A 15,361-nucleotide genomic window follows, 5' to 3' on the forward strand; every position below is an offset into this window, starting at 1 on the left:
ATATTGTTTATTTCTTTACAAATTCTTGTTTTTAAGTCTCCAATATTTGCAGATTTCGTTTTATAAACAACATTCTCATAAAATAATCCAAAGGATTGAGGTCTGGCGACCTCGCTGGTCAATCAATAGGTCCACGTCTTCAATCCACCTGTTCGGAAAAAATTCGTTTAGGTACCTCCGAACATTTAAAGCATAATATGAAGGTGCACCATCCTGTTGAAACCATAAACTTTTATCAAAACCTCCAAGATTAATAATTGTACTGGGGAATAAATTAACTAAAGTAGGTACGAGACACCCACTTAAAAACTGAAGGTATGCTGGCCCGTTTAAATTACCTTCGAAATAGTCGGGTTCAATGGTTTTATTTCTTAAAATGCCAGCCCATACGTTTACCTTTTGCGGGTATTGTGTATGATGTTCCAGTATCCAGTTGGAGTTTTCTTTTGCCCAGTATCTACAATTCTGATGGTTGACCTCGTCATTTAATAAGAATGTAGCCTCATCAGAAAAAATAATATTTTGAACCAAGAGAGGTTTTCGGTGGCTGTTATCCATCACTATTTCGCAAAATTTCATTCTTTTATCTGGATCATCCTCGTTTAATTCCTGTACAACTGTGCATTTTACTTACTTTACTTACTTTTACGTACTTTGTGTACCGTTGTTTTGCAAACATCGAGATTACTACTAACCTTACGAACAGAAGTGTGCGCATCTTCTTCAAAATCAAGTAGAACATCTAATGTTGTAAAATAATTTACAGAGGAGCGACCTGATTTGCGTGCATTTTCAACCGTACCAGTTTCTCGAAATTTCTTTTCAATCTTACTTACTGTTGACTACGTAATGGGTATTTCTGGATATTTATCATTCAATAAATTACACACTTTCGTCTGAGTTCGCGATTTGTCTCCATATCCAATCATCATGATTATTTCAATTCTTTGCTTTACACTCAAATTCATTTCTACTTAAAATTAATTCTAAGCAATAATACAGAACATTCACGAATTAATACAATTATTGTACTACTTAATTGTTATTGAACGTTACTAAAAATAATTACAGTTTACCAAAAACTACAAGCAGGCTACTTTTTTGCAATTGATAATAAATAATTTATTTTCTAAGCGCATATCTTTAAAATTATATCCATTAGACCCGAGTATTATACTTTTTTGAAATCAGCTCATTTTTATCGATCTAACAATGTCCTAAAATACAGGGTGTATAATGTGTATCACCTTGTATAATGAAATTTTATTGTAAAATGTAGAACATTCAATTTAAAAATCGACGTGTTTTAGATTTTTTTAAAAAGGTTTTTCATTTAGGAAATATCGAATTTATTCCATACTTTACGGACACACTGTGTAATATTTACCTAGATTCTAGCTTGGTTTAAATTTTTAAAAATTTAATTACATCGACCGTTTTTCTTATTTTACTAGTTTCTCCTTGATAATACAGTAAATTGTTTAAATTGAAACTTTCTTGAATACTTAGTTCTTTTCCTTTAATTAAGTAAGTTGTATTTTAATATACCTTACATATATTTTATTACTCTTAATTTAATTATTTTATTTTAATTATACGAATATTTTTAGAATAACATTAATCCAGGAACACGTGTGATAATTTACGAGCGTTTCAAATAAGAAACCTTTCTGTTGACATTGGTCTGTCAATGACTGGACAGAAAGAACTGTCTGTTAATAAAGGACAGCAGGTATGGCATTATTGCATTAAAACTATTAAAGGATACTTCTCTATAGGTTTAATTTAGAATATCGCATGTGGCAGTCACATATTGACCGAACTAGCTGTGATATTGCGGTTAACATTAGACTTAAGTCTTCTCAGGACTTTATTTGTCTATTTTATTCACCTTCGCCATGCGAATGAACTTAGAAACAGGATTCTCAGTATAAGTCTGACGTAAAATCATGTTCCTAAGAATGCTAAGAATCTCCCGAAAATAAATCTACGTAATAAAGCATGGAATATACGATCTTGGTATGTACGAATGCATATATCAAGGAAAAACCCCTTCTCAATGAAACAAGGCAGTCATTGTTTTATTACACACGAAAGCAGACATAACCGACCTAAAAAACTACCGTCCCATCAGTTTGCTGAAACACACACACACACACACATATATATATATATATATATATATATATATATATATACCTAAACTTTTCACAAAATTATCAAAAAAAGACTGAAAACTAACTAAGGCTTCTATCAGCCCAGAGAATAAACTGGGTCTACATCGGTACACAGCGCTAACGACAATTTACTAGTGATAAAGAGCCTGATAGATAAGTCTGCAGATTTCAATAAACCGTTGGCACTGATACTCATATTCTTAGACTACGAAAAAGCATTCGATACTATAAGCCAGCAGAAAAAGCTAACAGCATTGATAGAGGGATGAATAGACCAAAGCTACACTAACATAATCCAATATATCGACCAAAATTTCATGGCTAGCGTAAGACTAACTGAACAAGAAACAAATAAATCTTTATATAACTAGGAATACGAGAAGGAGACACCGCCTTTTTAAAGCTATTCACGATACTTTTAGAACATACTTATAGAAGGCAGACCTAAATGAGTGTGGTATCAACATAAATGGAGAAAAACTCGGTCAGTTGAGATTCGCAGATGATATAGTGCTTATAGCCGATCTTATGGATGATTCAATTATAATGTTGAAAAAATCACGCTTGGAGGTCTGACTAAAGATCAACATAAACAAGACGCTAATGTTGACTAATCTGGTGCTAAATCGTAATATTGCTGGAAAGAATATTAACCAGACTGCATCATAGAAATACTTTGCATGAAATTCTGTTGGGCAAAGATAACCAGATATGTGAGCTCCCATGACGCATATGATTATCCTCCTAATGATTGGAAAGATTAAATTGACTACTTTTATGCTGTTTATATTGCATTAATAAGAAGAGTATATAACAGTCCTAATCCCAGCTCACTTGAAGATTTATGGAATCATCAAATAAGAAGTCGTAGATACTAACTTTTACAGTTGTAATCAATGAATAGTAGGAACTTATTCCCTGGAATACCATTGAAAAACCAATCTTCATAAGTATGTGACAATTGAGAATTTTATAAAATAAACATTACATTGAGTTAATTAATTAACCTATGGCACTTTATGTGAATGATATCACAATTAACCAAGACCCATATGTTCGTACCAGTGGTTACATTTCGTCTGTTCTGCTCAGTTCGATATCGTTCATTTGGTTGAGCTTCTTGTTATTCCAACGAAAGGTTCTAAACCTATAAATGTTTCTTTTACTCCTTCCTTAGTAAGAAGGTATGTTTTTTTGTTCCCTTCAATACCAGTATGTCCAGACACCTAGAGTAAACTTCCTTTGTTACTTTTCTGATTTGAGTCATATTCTGAAGACATTTCCAAACTAACTTGGAGTCAATTAGATTTAATTTCAGTGCTTGTAATGTCGCCTGGCTATCCGACATATTTTTTATAGATCTGTGCCTGTAGTTCCCCTTTATTAATTCAAGCAGGCATATCTCTCTAGTATCAATTTCTGCTTGGAAGATAATTACCTAGGCTTTCACTAAGGTTTACCCTTGGTTTCTCTCCGTCCACTTCAGCTCCAACCCCTGTATTGGTATTAAAGCCATCTCTATGCCAGCATTGATCTGACATTTTAAGATTCGTTTTATTCCACTCCCATCTTCTGGAGTCTTAGTCGACTTATGTAAGGAAGTCTTACCTTTGCTTCGTTCTTCATCTATATTTGCAATTGAGGTACGTCAAGTATGACCTCCATGGAGGTGGTTGGAGTAATCTACATTGCTCCTGTTATGATAAGGCATGCTTGTCGTTGAAACTTATTCAGCTACTCTCTGGTAGTCACCATAATAGTAATACATACGTAATCATAGGTCTGACTACAGTGACATATAGCCAGTACATCTGTTCGGATTTCATGCTTCATTACTTAACACATATCATTTGACATATCCAAAGCCAAAACTTGCCGTGTAAGCCGCTTATCTAGTATTTGACTTCATTCGCTTCTTTCCGAGCAGGTTTCCAGATGTTATATAGGTTCCATTTCCTTATGAAACTGACTACTACAGAGTTAAGGATTGACAGATAATTTTTCCCTATCGCTTCACCTAGTAAGTATATTTAATGTTTGTTAAAGTGTGCTTGATAGAACATTTCCGTATTTTCTTCTTACCACAATTTCTAGATCATCCGTATAGGCCTGCACTTCTACCACCTGCGCCTCAAGGAGCCATATCAGGTCATTTACCACAAGTGATCACAGGAGGGGACAAAACACTTCTCCATGTGGGCATCCCTTTGCTGTTTTAGCCACAACGTCCTCTCCATACAAATCTGTTAGAAGTAGTCCATTTTCCAGCATTGATTTTATTAATAATGATGATATCAATCATTAGATGTTTGACTGTACATATGCTGTTGATGCAAAGTATTCGATGCATACTCTGACGAAAGAGCAAATACCTCTTCTCCAAAATCAAACTTCCCTCTTACATTTTTCATATAAAATTTTTCACATAAATCAAATCCTTTGTGGGTTTTTAAAAATAACTAAGGAAACAATTAATACAGAATGGATTTATATAGATAATTAATAATATGTAAATGTATTAAGTTTTTGCTACCCCCGCCTACCTTTTATTATATACCACTCCTATTTGTTGCCCGTTTTGTATAGCTTGAGAAGTATCACTGACTATTTCTTTATTGGTAAATACAGTTAAGCTGGTTAGGGATCTGAATGAAAAGTATATCTACTGGTCGATCTAATGATTAAACTGCGATTTTTTGAAATACCTGTATTTAATATGTTAATAAACAGCACAACGTACTATTGATTTAAGCTCTCCTTTAATTTCACATACTCAGCTTTCCTGTGTCAATATGTTAATTCCAATCGAGTATATATTTATTACTTTTTCTACTTTTTTAGATATTTCGTATCACTTATCTTTAATAAACTTTTAATGTCTTGAACACCACATTGTTAGACACCGTTTTCGTCGAATGGTACTACTTTTGTTACTATAAGCGTTCTGCATTCAGAAAGAGTTGACTTATCCAGTGTATCTCAGTTTTCCTATACATTATGTAAACGATATTTAAAGGTTTAACGTAATCACTGATATAAATAAATTTTAATAATATTTGATTAACAGTAAAAATGGATTGTTAGTGGATATTTTGTTTTTCAAATTGAAAGTCATCACAATAATTATAGTTGATAATTTGGTTTCTTATGAAAATCTATAACTCTTTCTATATCTATAGAAAATTTTAAGCCAGATAAATGACTTGCATCCAATATTAAACGTTCTCAGTAATCTGACTTGATTTTAAACGGTTTTTTTGCTTCTATGTTTGTTGCTTTGATTTATTGATACAAGCTCTATTTACAGACTCTATTTTTATACATCTGACTTAAAATATTGGCCAATAATATAGATGTATACAGGGTATTCCAAGATGCTTTTAACATCTTATAATTAAGAAAGTAATGAATATTTTTGTTTTTTTTTATTTACAAAAAACCCGCTTTAACCCAATAAGTTTATTAGCGGAACGATAGCAATTAATTACACTTTACTTAATAAATTACAATCTTTTAAAAACAGAAGTAGTTTATCAATATTGTTATTTGAGTTTAAAATGTCTTTAAGATTGTTTGGTAGATGGTATTTATTTCTATGGATATTAAACTTTTCGCACTTTTCCACTAGCACATGTTTTACTGTAAGGGGTAAACCGCACTGATCACAAATTGGCTGTTCTTCTTTTTTAAATACATGTTCATGGGAAAACTGGGTATGTCCAAGTCGTAAACGGGATATGATCATTTGCTTTCGTCTAGATAGATCGGGTGGTTGCCATGGTCCAATTTTATTTTTTATTTCCTGAAGCTTTGATGGTGTGGATTTCCATTTATTGTCCCAGATCTCAAAAATATGTTTTATAAAGTAGCTTTTTAGATCCATACTAACAGATTGGAGAGACATTTGGGTACTGTTATCATTTATGGCTTCTTTGGCATTTCAGTCGGCTGCTTCATTACCTGCTATTCCGACGTGTGATGGGACCCAGAGAAACTTGATACTTATATCTTTAGTATGCAATTTATTTAGTTCTTCCTTTATTAGTAAAGCTTATGGATGCTGGGTGTATATTTTCTTGATTAGGTGTACTGATGAAATAGAATCTGTCACGATTAACATTTTGTTCTCCTTATTCGCATTTGCATGTAGTAATGCTTGGTAGATTGCATAAATTTCTCCTGTGAATACGGTTGCAGTGTCTGGAATTCTATGTTTGAGAATCTCTGTGTTGTTAATTATTGCCACCCCGACTCCATTTTCAGTTTTAGACGCGTCTGTGTAGTATACTGTGTAATCGGAATGAGAGTTAATTAGATCTCTGAAGTGTTGTATGATAAGATTGGGGTTAGTGCTATTTTTTTGGAATTGTACTGTATATTTTTGTCTTGATATAAGGGTGGAAATTGCTTCCAGTTAAGTAGTTTCATTGCATGATGGATTCTGCGGGAATATGGAAAATTGAAATTTGACAAGTCATTCATCATAGATATGTTTAAAATGTTATTTATTGGAATTCTTTTATTTACTGTATGTTAGAAGCGTAGTTTAGCGTTAACAGCTGTCTACGAAGCTTTACCGTGGGTTCACCTATTTCGGCTTGTATGCTATTTATAGGAGTTGTAGTGTATGCCCCAATTATAATCCTTAGGGAGGTGTTTTGTAACGTATCCAAAGGTTTTAACGTTGTTTTTCTGGCAGATGCATATGTTACACATCCGTAATCCATCTCGGAACGAATTAAGGATCTATATAACATGAGCAGTGTTTTACCATCAGCACCCCAAGTTCTGTGAGCTAGGTACTTTAACAAATTAAGGCCATTTCGACATGAAAGAACTAACTGCTAAATATGACTTTTCCAATTTAACTGTTGATCAAATCTCATTCCTAGGAATTTTATTTCGTTTGTATACGAAATATTTTGATTCTCAAGAGTAAAGATTGGTTTATCCTCGACATGTTTCTTTAAAAATAGTATACATTTTATTTTATTAGAACAAAAACTAAAACCAGACCTTAGGGACCAATTTACTAGTTTATTTAAGTGTTCTTGTAATATTGACGCCATATTATTAACGTTCTTACCTTAGATGTAAAGAATCAGGTCATCAGCATATAGTCTTGCCTGAACAGGTTTCGCAATGATTTTTATTATATCGTTTATTGCTATTAAAAATAGAGTAGGACTGATAATCGATCCTTGTCGGATTCCATTTTGTTGTTCTCTAATATAAGATATAGCACCGTTTGCTCGAACTTGAAATGTTCTCTGAGTTAAAAAATTGCTTATGTAGGCCAAGATATTTCCTTGATATCCCAGCTTTTTTAGAATGTTCAACATACGGTGTTTCCATACTGTGTCAAATGCTTTAGTTATGTCAGAGTAAATCGCCATATATTTTTACAAGCTTCGCGGATAGCGTTTTCCAGATCGATAAGTTGTCGTTTGTAGATCTACCTGGTCTAAATCCAGCTTGTTCGATGATAAGTTGATCATTGTGTTCCAAGTTCCACATTAATCTTTTGTTAACTATTTTTTCCTTAAGTTTACGTGAGGAACATGTTAATGAGATAGGACGATATGAATCTGGATGTAATTTATCTTTATTTGCTTTTATAATCGGGATAACGATGGCATTTTTCCAGATTTTTGGGAATGATTTTTGTGACCTAATAATATTAAAAATTTTGAGCAGAAACTCTTTTGATACTATGGGAAGTTTTTTGATAAATTGTATTGGTATGTCATCTGGACCTGGTGAAGTGTCTTTCATGCTATTAAGTGCTTCTTTAAACTCCCCATAGCTAAGGGGTGTATTGATTGGGTTGAAATCGTCAGAGATTGTACTAGGTACTGCCTCCTCCTCTTGTTTGTAGATTAGTGATTCGTTACTGTAAATTTGGCTGTTAATTAATTTTGGCTGTAAATTAACTAGTAACGTTTTTTCTTTCTCCAGACTTACAATTTGTTGGTAGGTGTGCTGTCCGGTTATTTTTTAAACTTTTTTCCAAACGGATGAAATATCTGTACTGCTGTTTATGCTAGAATTTCTGCCATGATTCTTGCTTGCTTTTTTTTATGATTCTTCTGGCTTCAGCTCTACGTTTTTTGTACTCTGCTAATAGATCAATACTTTTGTACTTTTTGTATCGGTTCCAAATTGTCTTACTTAATTTAATAGCGACCTCACATTGTGTATTCCACCAGTAAACTGGTTTGTGTTTTTTTAAAAGTTGAGATTTTCCTATGGCTATATTAGCAGTATAAAGTATAAGCTGATTGAAGTACGTGAGTGTGTCATCAATGGAGTCTGAAATTTTAATCTGATTAATTCTGTCTTGTACAATTTTCTCAAATTCAATCCAATTTGCCTTTTTTAGTTTCCATTTTTTAGTTGGTATTGTGTTAAAAACGTTTTCTAACATATTTCCCCTCGGTGTTGTTTTATTTGATCCACATGTAATGTTATGGCCATTAAAATCTCCCGTGATTATTCGAGGTGAGGGAATTTGTTGGAGACGATTCAGTAATTCGGATTTAGTAAGAGTTTGATCTGGTGAAATATAGATGCTACAAATATTGAACTTTAGTAGGGCCAGTACTGTTACGGCTACTGCTTCGATATTAGTTATGAGGTTTATTTTTTGGCCAGGTATATTTGACTTTATATATAGAGCTATTAATTTAAATAAGTACGCTAAGTTTTTAATTTAATGTTTATTTTTAACAATAATCCATAACATTCAAAATGTCAAATAATTTTATAGGTGGTGTACAACATATTAAGAATACTAGACACATTGCTAACTATGAAAATGTGGAAGTACTAAAAAAAGTTGACAACCAATTTAAGAGAAATTTCATAGAAATGTGCTACATCCATAACTGCAGCTCTTCTATGAACTGTAAGAAAGATGTTGAAAACTTAAGTTATATTTATTCTTTTTTGCTTAAGCAGGACTTGACAAGATGTAACAGGTTGAAAAATGAAGGTGGCTTACCATAACATACACATATGACCTGCCTGCACTTGAGAGCAGACTTCATTTCCCTACTATTTTGGTTCTTTAAAAGATTATTTCCAAGTTCCATTTTATTGCACGAGGTGCAGATGTTAATATAACCTTGTTACATATGACATCTAGGTATTGACAGAAATCAGAAACATTGTCATCAAAAAAGAAGAAAAATTCTTCTTTTATAGTAAATAATAAAAGCGACGTTGCCGGCTATTGAAAAATTTCTGCATTAAAGCCGAATCATTATTACGAAAATCCAAATCTGAGTATAACTCTAAAGTGCTGAGAAGGGTTGAAGCTCCGGCAAGTCGATTGGGCAGACACCCTTACCGCGGTACAATGGAGCAGATACTAGAAAAATTAGAGAAAATCGACGAAAGAAATGTAAGAATCGAAAGCAAAATAGATAAAATGCAAGTAGACCTGGATAAATTAAATAAAGAAAACGAACAGTTGAAGGCAGATAACAAAGCAATGAGAACTAAAATCACAGAACAAGAAGTTAGAATCGAAATACTGGAAAGACAAGCTAGAAGAAAAAACATAGTAATACAGGGGGTCGAAGAAAACCAAACAGAAAGCGAACAAGAGACGATAAATAAGATAAAGGGGATAATGAAAAAAATCGGCGTACAAACAAACCTAGATGAAGAACTGGTAGAGATGAGAAGAATAGGCAGACAAGGTGATCCCCAAAATGTACCCAGACCCATCATATTAGAAATGAAAAAGGAAGCTACGAGAATGGAAATTCTGAAGGCTGCTAAAAACCTAAGAGGAACTAAAATATATATCAATGAGGACTTCCCGAAGAAAATACTACAAGAAAGGAAGCATCTTCTTCAGCTCATGAAAATGGTACGCCAGGAAGGACACACAGCCGCATTAAAATACAACAAATTATGGATAAATGGTGAACCGTTCTCACTGGAGCAACTAGAAGGCATAGATGTAAATTATTGGAAGAAACCTGAAGAGAAGAAGGGTAACGCTAGGACAATAAACGACAGATCTCCCATATCTGATAATATAGATCCAAGAGGAAAATTGATGAAAATGGCGTCAAAAAACTGACAAAAAATATAACAAAAGACGGCGACAGTATAACGGAGTTGGCAATGAATACGGACATGAAACCGTTTTGTAAGAAAAGACGCAAAAACAAAATAAAACAAAATAAAGCAGAAAACAAAAATAGAAAAATAAGAATAGGAACGTGGAATATCAAAACACTTCTAAGACCAGGCAAAATGGAAGAGTTGGCAAAAGAAATGATAAAATACAAGATGGGAATACTAGCGCTACAAGAAATAAGGTGGGCAGGAGAAGGGATGATTGCTAGAAGAAATTACACAATGTACTACGCAGGAGAAAGCAAACAGGGGCGCAATGGAACTGCCTTTCTAGTTAGTAATAGCGTAAGAGACAAGATTATTAACTTTAAAGCGGTTGATGGAAGAATATCATATATTAGAATGAAAAATAAACAAGCAAATTTAAGATTTGTCAACATATATGCCCCTACTGAGAATGCTCCTGAAGAAGAAAAGAATGAATTCTATGAGAAACTTGAAGAATTGTACGAAGAAATACCAAAGAACGACATACTAATCCTGCTAGGAGACTTCAACGCAAAGATAGGGAAAGAAGACACGAACAGAGAAATCGCAGGAAAAGAAACGATCCATCAAAATACGAATAACAATGGCAGGAGAATATGTAATCTAGCAGCAGCAACCAATACTTTTATTATTAGCACTCAATTCAAGCACAAAAAAGAGCACAAAGTAACGTGGCTAATACCTGGAACAACAGATGGAAACCAAATAGACCACATCCTAATCTCAAAAAAATGGAGAACAATTGTACAGAATGTAAGGTCATACAGGGGAGCAAATGCTGATTCGGATCACATTTTGGTGATAGGCGACATGAAATTGAAGATACTTAAAGATAAAAACGACAGAAAGAAAAGAAAGAGGTGGAATCGGTCGAAACTAAATACAGATAATGCAAACAGAAAATTCTGCACTAAATTAGAAGAAAAACTACTAGTCCTAAAACCATCAAACATAGATAAAACATGGGAAGACATAAAAGATAGTATCTTAACAACAGCAGAGGAGACGATAGGACTAATGGAAGACAATAAAAGAAAGGATTGGTACGATAAAGAATGCGAGCAAGCTAGTAAAGACAAGGACAAAGCAAGACACAGGTGGGTGGCCACAGGGAAACAAGAAGATCTCCTACACTATAAAGAGAAGAAGAAAGAGTCAGACAAATGCTGCAAAACAAAAAAGAAGAAATGGATCGAAGAATTACTGCAGGAACTCGAAGCCAATAGTAATGACAATGCAAGACTATACAAATACATAAAATCACAGAGAAAAAAAGAGATACCAGCAAATATTGGAAAAATGGAATGGGAAACACACTATAGAGAACTGTTTAAAAAGAAAGACGAGGCTGAAAATGCAGAAAATGAAGAACAAACAGAAAATAGGAATGGAGAACAATCAGAGCCTCCCTCATACAGCGAAGTATTGGCGACCATAAACAGATTAAAGACAAGGAAAGCAGCAGGACCAGACGACATTATAAATGAGTTCTTCAAGAAAGGGGGAGAGGAACTAGCCCACAGAATCCACAACCTAATAGAACGAATATGGGAAGAAGAACGCATGCCGAACGACTGGAATTGTGGTCTGATAACACCAATCCCTAAAAAAGGCGACAAGACGAAATGCACTAACTACAGGGGAATCACGTTATTAAATACAATGTACAAAATATTAACTAATTTGATCAGACAAAGAATAGAAAAAGAAACTAGAACAAAAATAGGTGAATACCAACATGGATTCAGGGAAGGTAAGTCAACAATAGATGCAATACACATTATAACGCAAATCGTCGAAAAAAGTTACGAGCACGGAATATATCTACATATACTGTTTATTGACTACAAGCAAGCTTTTGACAGTGTAATAAGGGAGGAGCTAATTAAGGATATGAATCAATTAGGTATCCAAGAAAAACTAATAAGTCTCACGAAAATGACGATGAAGGAATCCAAGGCACGAATCTTAACAAGGGAAGGCCCGTCAGATGAAGTACAAATGGAGGTAGGTGTCAGACAGGGAGACTCCCTGTCAACAACATTATTTAACATTGCCATAGAGGGGGCAGTAAGAGCAGCCAAAATTACGGGAACGATTATCGGATCTTCAGCCCAACTGATAGCGTATGCAGACGATATTGCACTGGTTACTAGAGATTTAAAAACCATGCAGAACATAATATTAATACTAGATAAAGAAGCAAAGAAGAGAGGGCTAGTAATAAACCAAAGCAAAACGAAATACCTCAAGTGTTCAAGAGAGAATACGAACATAGAGAAAGAAATTAAGCTTGGTGCATATACATTTGAAAGAGTACACCGTTTCAAATACCTGGGAGTGATGGTGAATGACAGAAATGATAGAACGGATGAAATAAATTAACGCATCCTACTGGGTAATAAAACCTACTGGAATTACCAAAAATTCCTGAAAGAAAAGTACATTAGTAAGAAAACCAAATTAAAAATTTACAAGACTGCAATCAGGCCAGTGATCACCTATGGTGCAGAGACGACGTGCCTAACACAAAAAGATGAAATGAGGTTGGAAATCCTAGAGAGAAAGATAATTCGACGAATAATGGGACCGGTGAGAATAAGTGTAGGCGAATTTAGAAGATTAACCAATGAAGAAATTAAAGAAGTCATTGAGGGTGAAGACATAATCAAGTTCGTGAAGACGCAAAGGCTCAGGTGGCTGGGACACACAGAAAGAGCTAACCCAGACTCTACCCTAAAGCGAATAACTGGATGGAGACCAACAATAAAGAGACCAAAGGGGAGACCCAAAACAAGATGGAGAGATCAAGTCTTAGGAGACATAAAGAAGCTGAGAATCTACAATTGGAAGGAGCGCTTTAAGGACCGGAAAGAATGGAGGAAAATTGTAGACAGGGCCAAGTCACACACGCTGCTATAATAATAAAAAAAAAACAACAGCGGACTGATTCTCCGCAATAAATAAATCAGAGAGCCCAAAAGGGCGGCAAACACTCCGCCAGGAGTGAATAAGCCATGATGATGATGATGATATTAGCAGTATAAAGTATAAGCTGATTGAAGCACGTGAGTGTGTCATCAATGGAGTCTGAAATTTTAATCTGATTAATTCTAGGTGGTGTACAACATATTAAGAATACTAGACACATTGCTAACTATGAAAATGTGGAAGTACTAAAAAAAGTTGACAACCAATTTAAGAGAAATTTCATAGAAATGTGCTACATCCATAACTGCAGCTCTTCTATGAACTGTAAGAAAGATGTTGAAAACTTAAGTTGTATTTATTCTTTTTTGCTTAAGCAGGACTTGACAAGATGTAACAGGTTGAAAAATGAAGGTGGCTTACCATAACATACACATATGACCTGCCTGCACTTGAGAGCAGACTTCATTTCCCTACTATTTTGGTTCTTTAAAAGATTATTTCCAAGTTCCATTTTATTGCACGAGGTGCAGATGTTAATATAACCTTGTTACATATGACATCTAGGTATTGACAGAAATCAGAAACATTGTCATCAAAAAAGAAGAAAAATTCTTCTTTTCTACCTTAAACATGAAGATGCGGTTTTTGTTTGGTTTTAGATGTTTTTGTGTTGTATTTGTAAAAATACCCTTTTGTGTTGTAATGTTTTTATTGAAAATTTTAAATGTATTTTTTAACAATTTTAACATATTTATGACAGTGTTCTTCACCACTAAGACCAACTGAACATTTTCAATGTAGATTTTTAAATGTTAACTTCCACCATTTGTACTAAATAAGTATTTCCATTTAGGTGCTGATGAAGGTGACAGCCTATCACCGAAAATTTCACATTTAGAATAAAGTTCTACACCAAACTGGCTTATACCATCTCTAGCCGATCCTTGACTTGACGCTTTTCCGAAAGTTACCTACCAAAGAATTATATGCATATATATATATATATATATATATATATATATATATATATATATATATATATATATATATATGTATATGTATATATATATATATATATATATATATATATATATAAAACCAAACTTTGAACACTTTGTATATAAATTTTTAAAAAGATTTATTAAACAATTTTTACAAGTACAAGTCTATTACAAGAAATGACTATTTAAATGGGAATAAGTCACAATTAAAGGTTAAAGTACGTTTATTGACGTTTCAATTTCCACTTCGGAAATCGTTCTCAAAATACAAACATTAGTAATTTAAACAAATTACAAAAAAACAGATTCTAAACTGAATTATAGAAATTAAGAAGTATACCCGTCTTGAGCAATGTCCTATAACTATTTGCATATACTGCCGATTATTCACTATAACTCCTTTCCCCTTAAAATAAAGCTCCTTCAGGAAGTTGAATTTTATTTTCTTTTTTTTTTGATGTTCTTGTTGGTTTCCTCTGTTGTTTTTTGTTTGTAAATAAAATATAATAAAGATGGAATAATACCAATATTCAGTAGAATAGTCCATCCGCTTGGAATGTGGAATTTTGTATTTTCGTCGGAATAGGAAATGGCCCATTCGTATGCATTTCTTCAAGTTCCAGTAACTTAAGGTTAATTTTTATTGGTAAAATTTTGATGGTATTAAATTAAATTTTTGGATTGTTTATTATAAGTGATTGTCAATATGTTTTCTTCTAAAAAGACCAATTCTTGATATTTCTAAATGTTATTTTCTGTAAGATATATTCCGTTTAATGTTTTAATTTCTGTTCATTGTTGACAATTCATAGTTAATTTTTATGGCGAAGGAAATATAGTTAAAAATTGGTTTAGGTTAGGTTTAGGTTAGGAAATCATCCCTACTTCTGGGATGATTTCTATATGATTTTTTTAAATTTTGACTTGGATATATTAGCATTCAGCTTGAATTTTATTTTCTTTTTTTTGATGTTCCTCTGATGTTTCCTCTGTTGTTTTTTGTTTGTAAATAAAATATAATAAAGATAGGATAATACCAATATTCAGTAGAATAGTCCATCCGCTTGGAATGTAGAATTTTGTTTTTGTTGCCGGAATAGGAAATGGCCC

General features: G+C 33.3%; 2 protein-coding genes across 2 annotated transcripts in view; both read left to right on the forward strand.

Annotated features, from left to right (window-relative positions):
- LOC140437166 (protein I'm not dead yet-like) overlaps positions 1-15,361 on the forward strand; it is a 156,315-nt gene that overhangs the window by 13,245 nt on the left and 127,709 nt on the right. The gene's annotated exons all lie outside the window — the stretch shown is intronic.
- Positions 9,538-10,272, forward strand: LOC140436011 (uncharacterized). The gene has a single exon (XM_072524721.1). The coding sequence runs from the start codon at positions 9,538-9,540 to the stop codon at positions 10,270-10,272; it is 735 nt and encodes a 244-aa protein (XP_072380822.1).

The sequence above is a fragment of the Diabrotica undecimpunctata genome, chromosome 3 (assembly GCF_040954645.1).
Source record: "Diabrotica undecimpunctata isolate CICGRU chromosome 3, icDiaUnde3, whole genome shotgun sequence".
Taxonomy (NCBI): domain Eukaryota; kingdom Metazoa; phylum Arthropoda; class Insecta; order Coleoptera; family Chrysomelidae; genus Diabrotica; species Diabrotica undecimpunctata.

Coding starts and splice junctions, on each gene's coding strand:
- LOC140436011 (XM_072524721.1), top strand. CDS start 9,538: ATGGAGCAGATACTAGAAAAATTAGAGAAAATCGACGAAAGAAATGTA.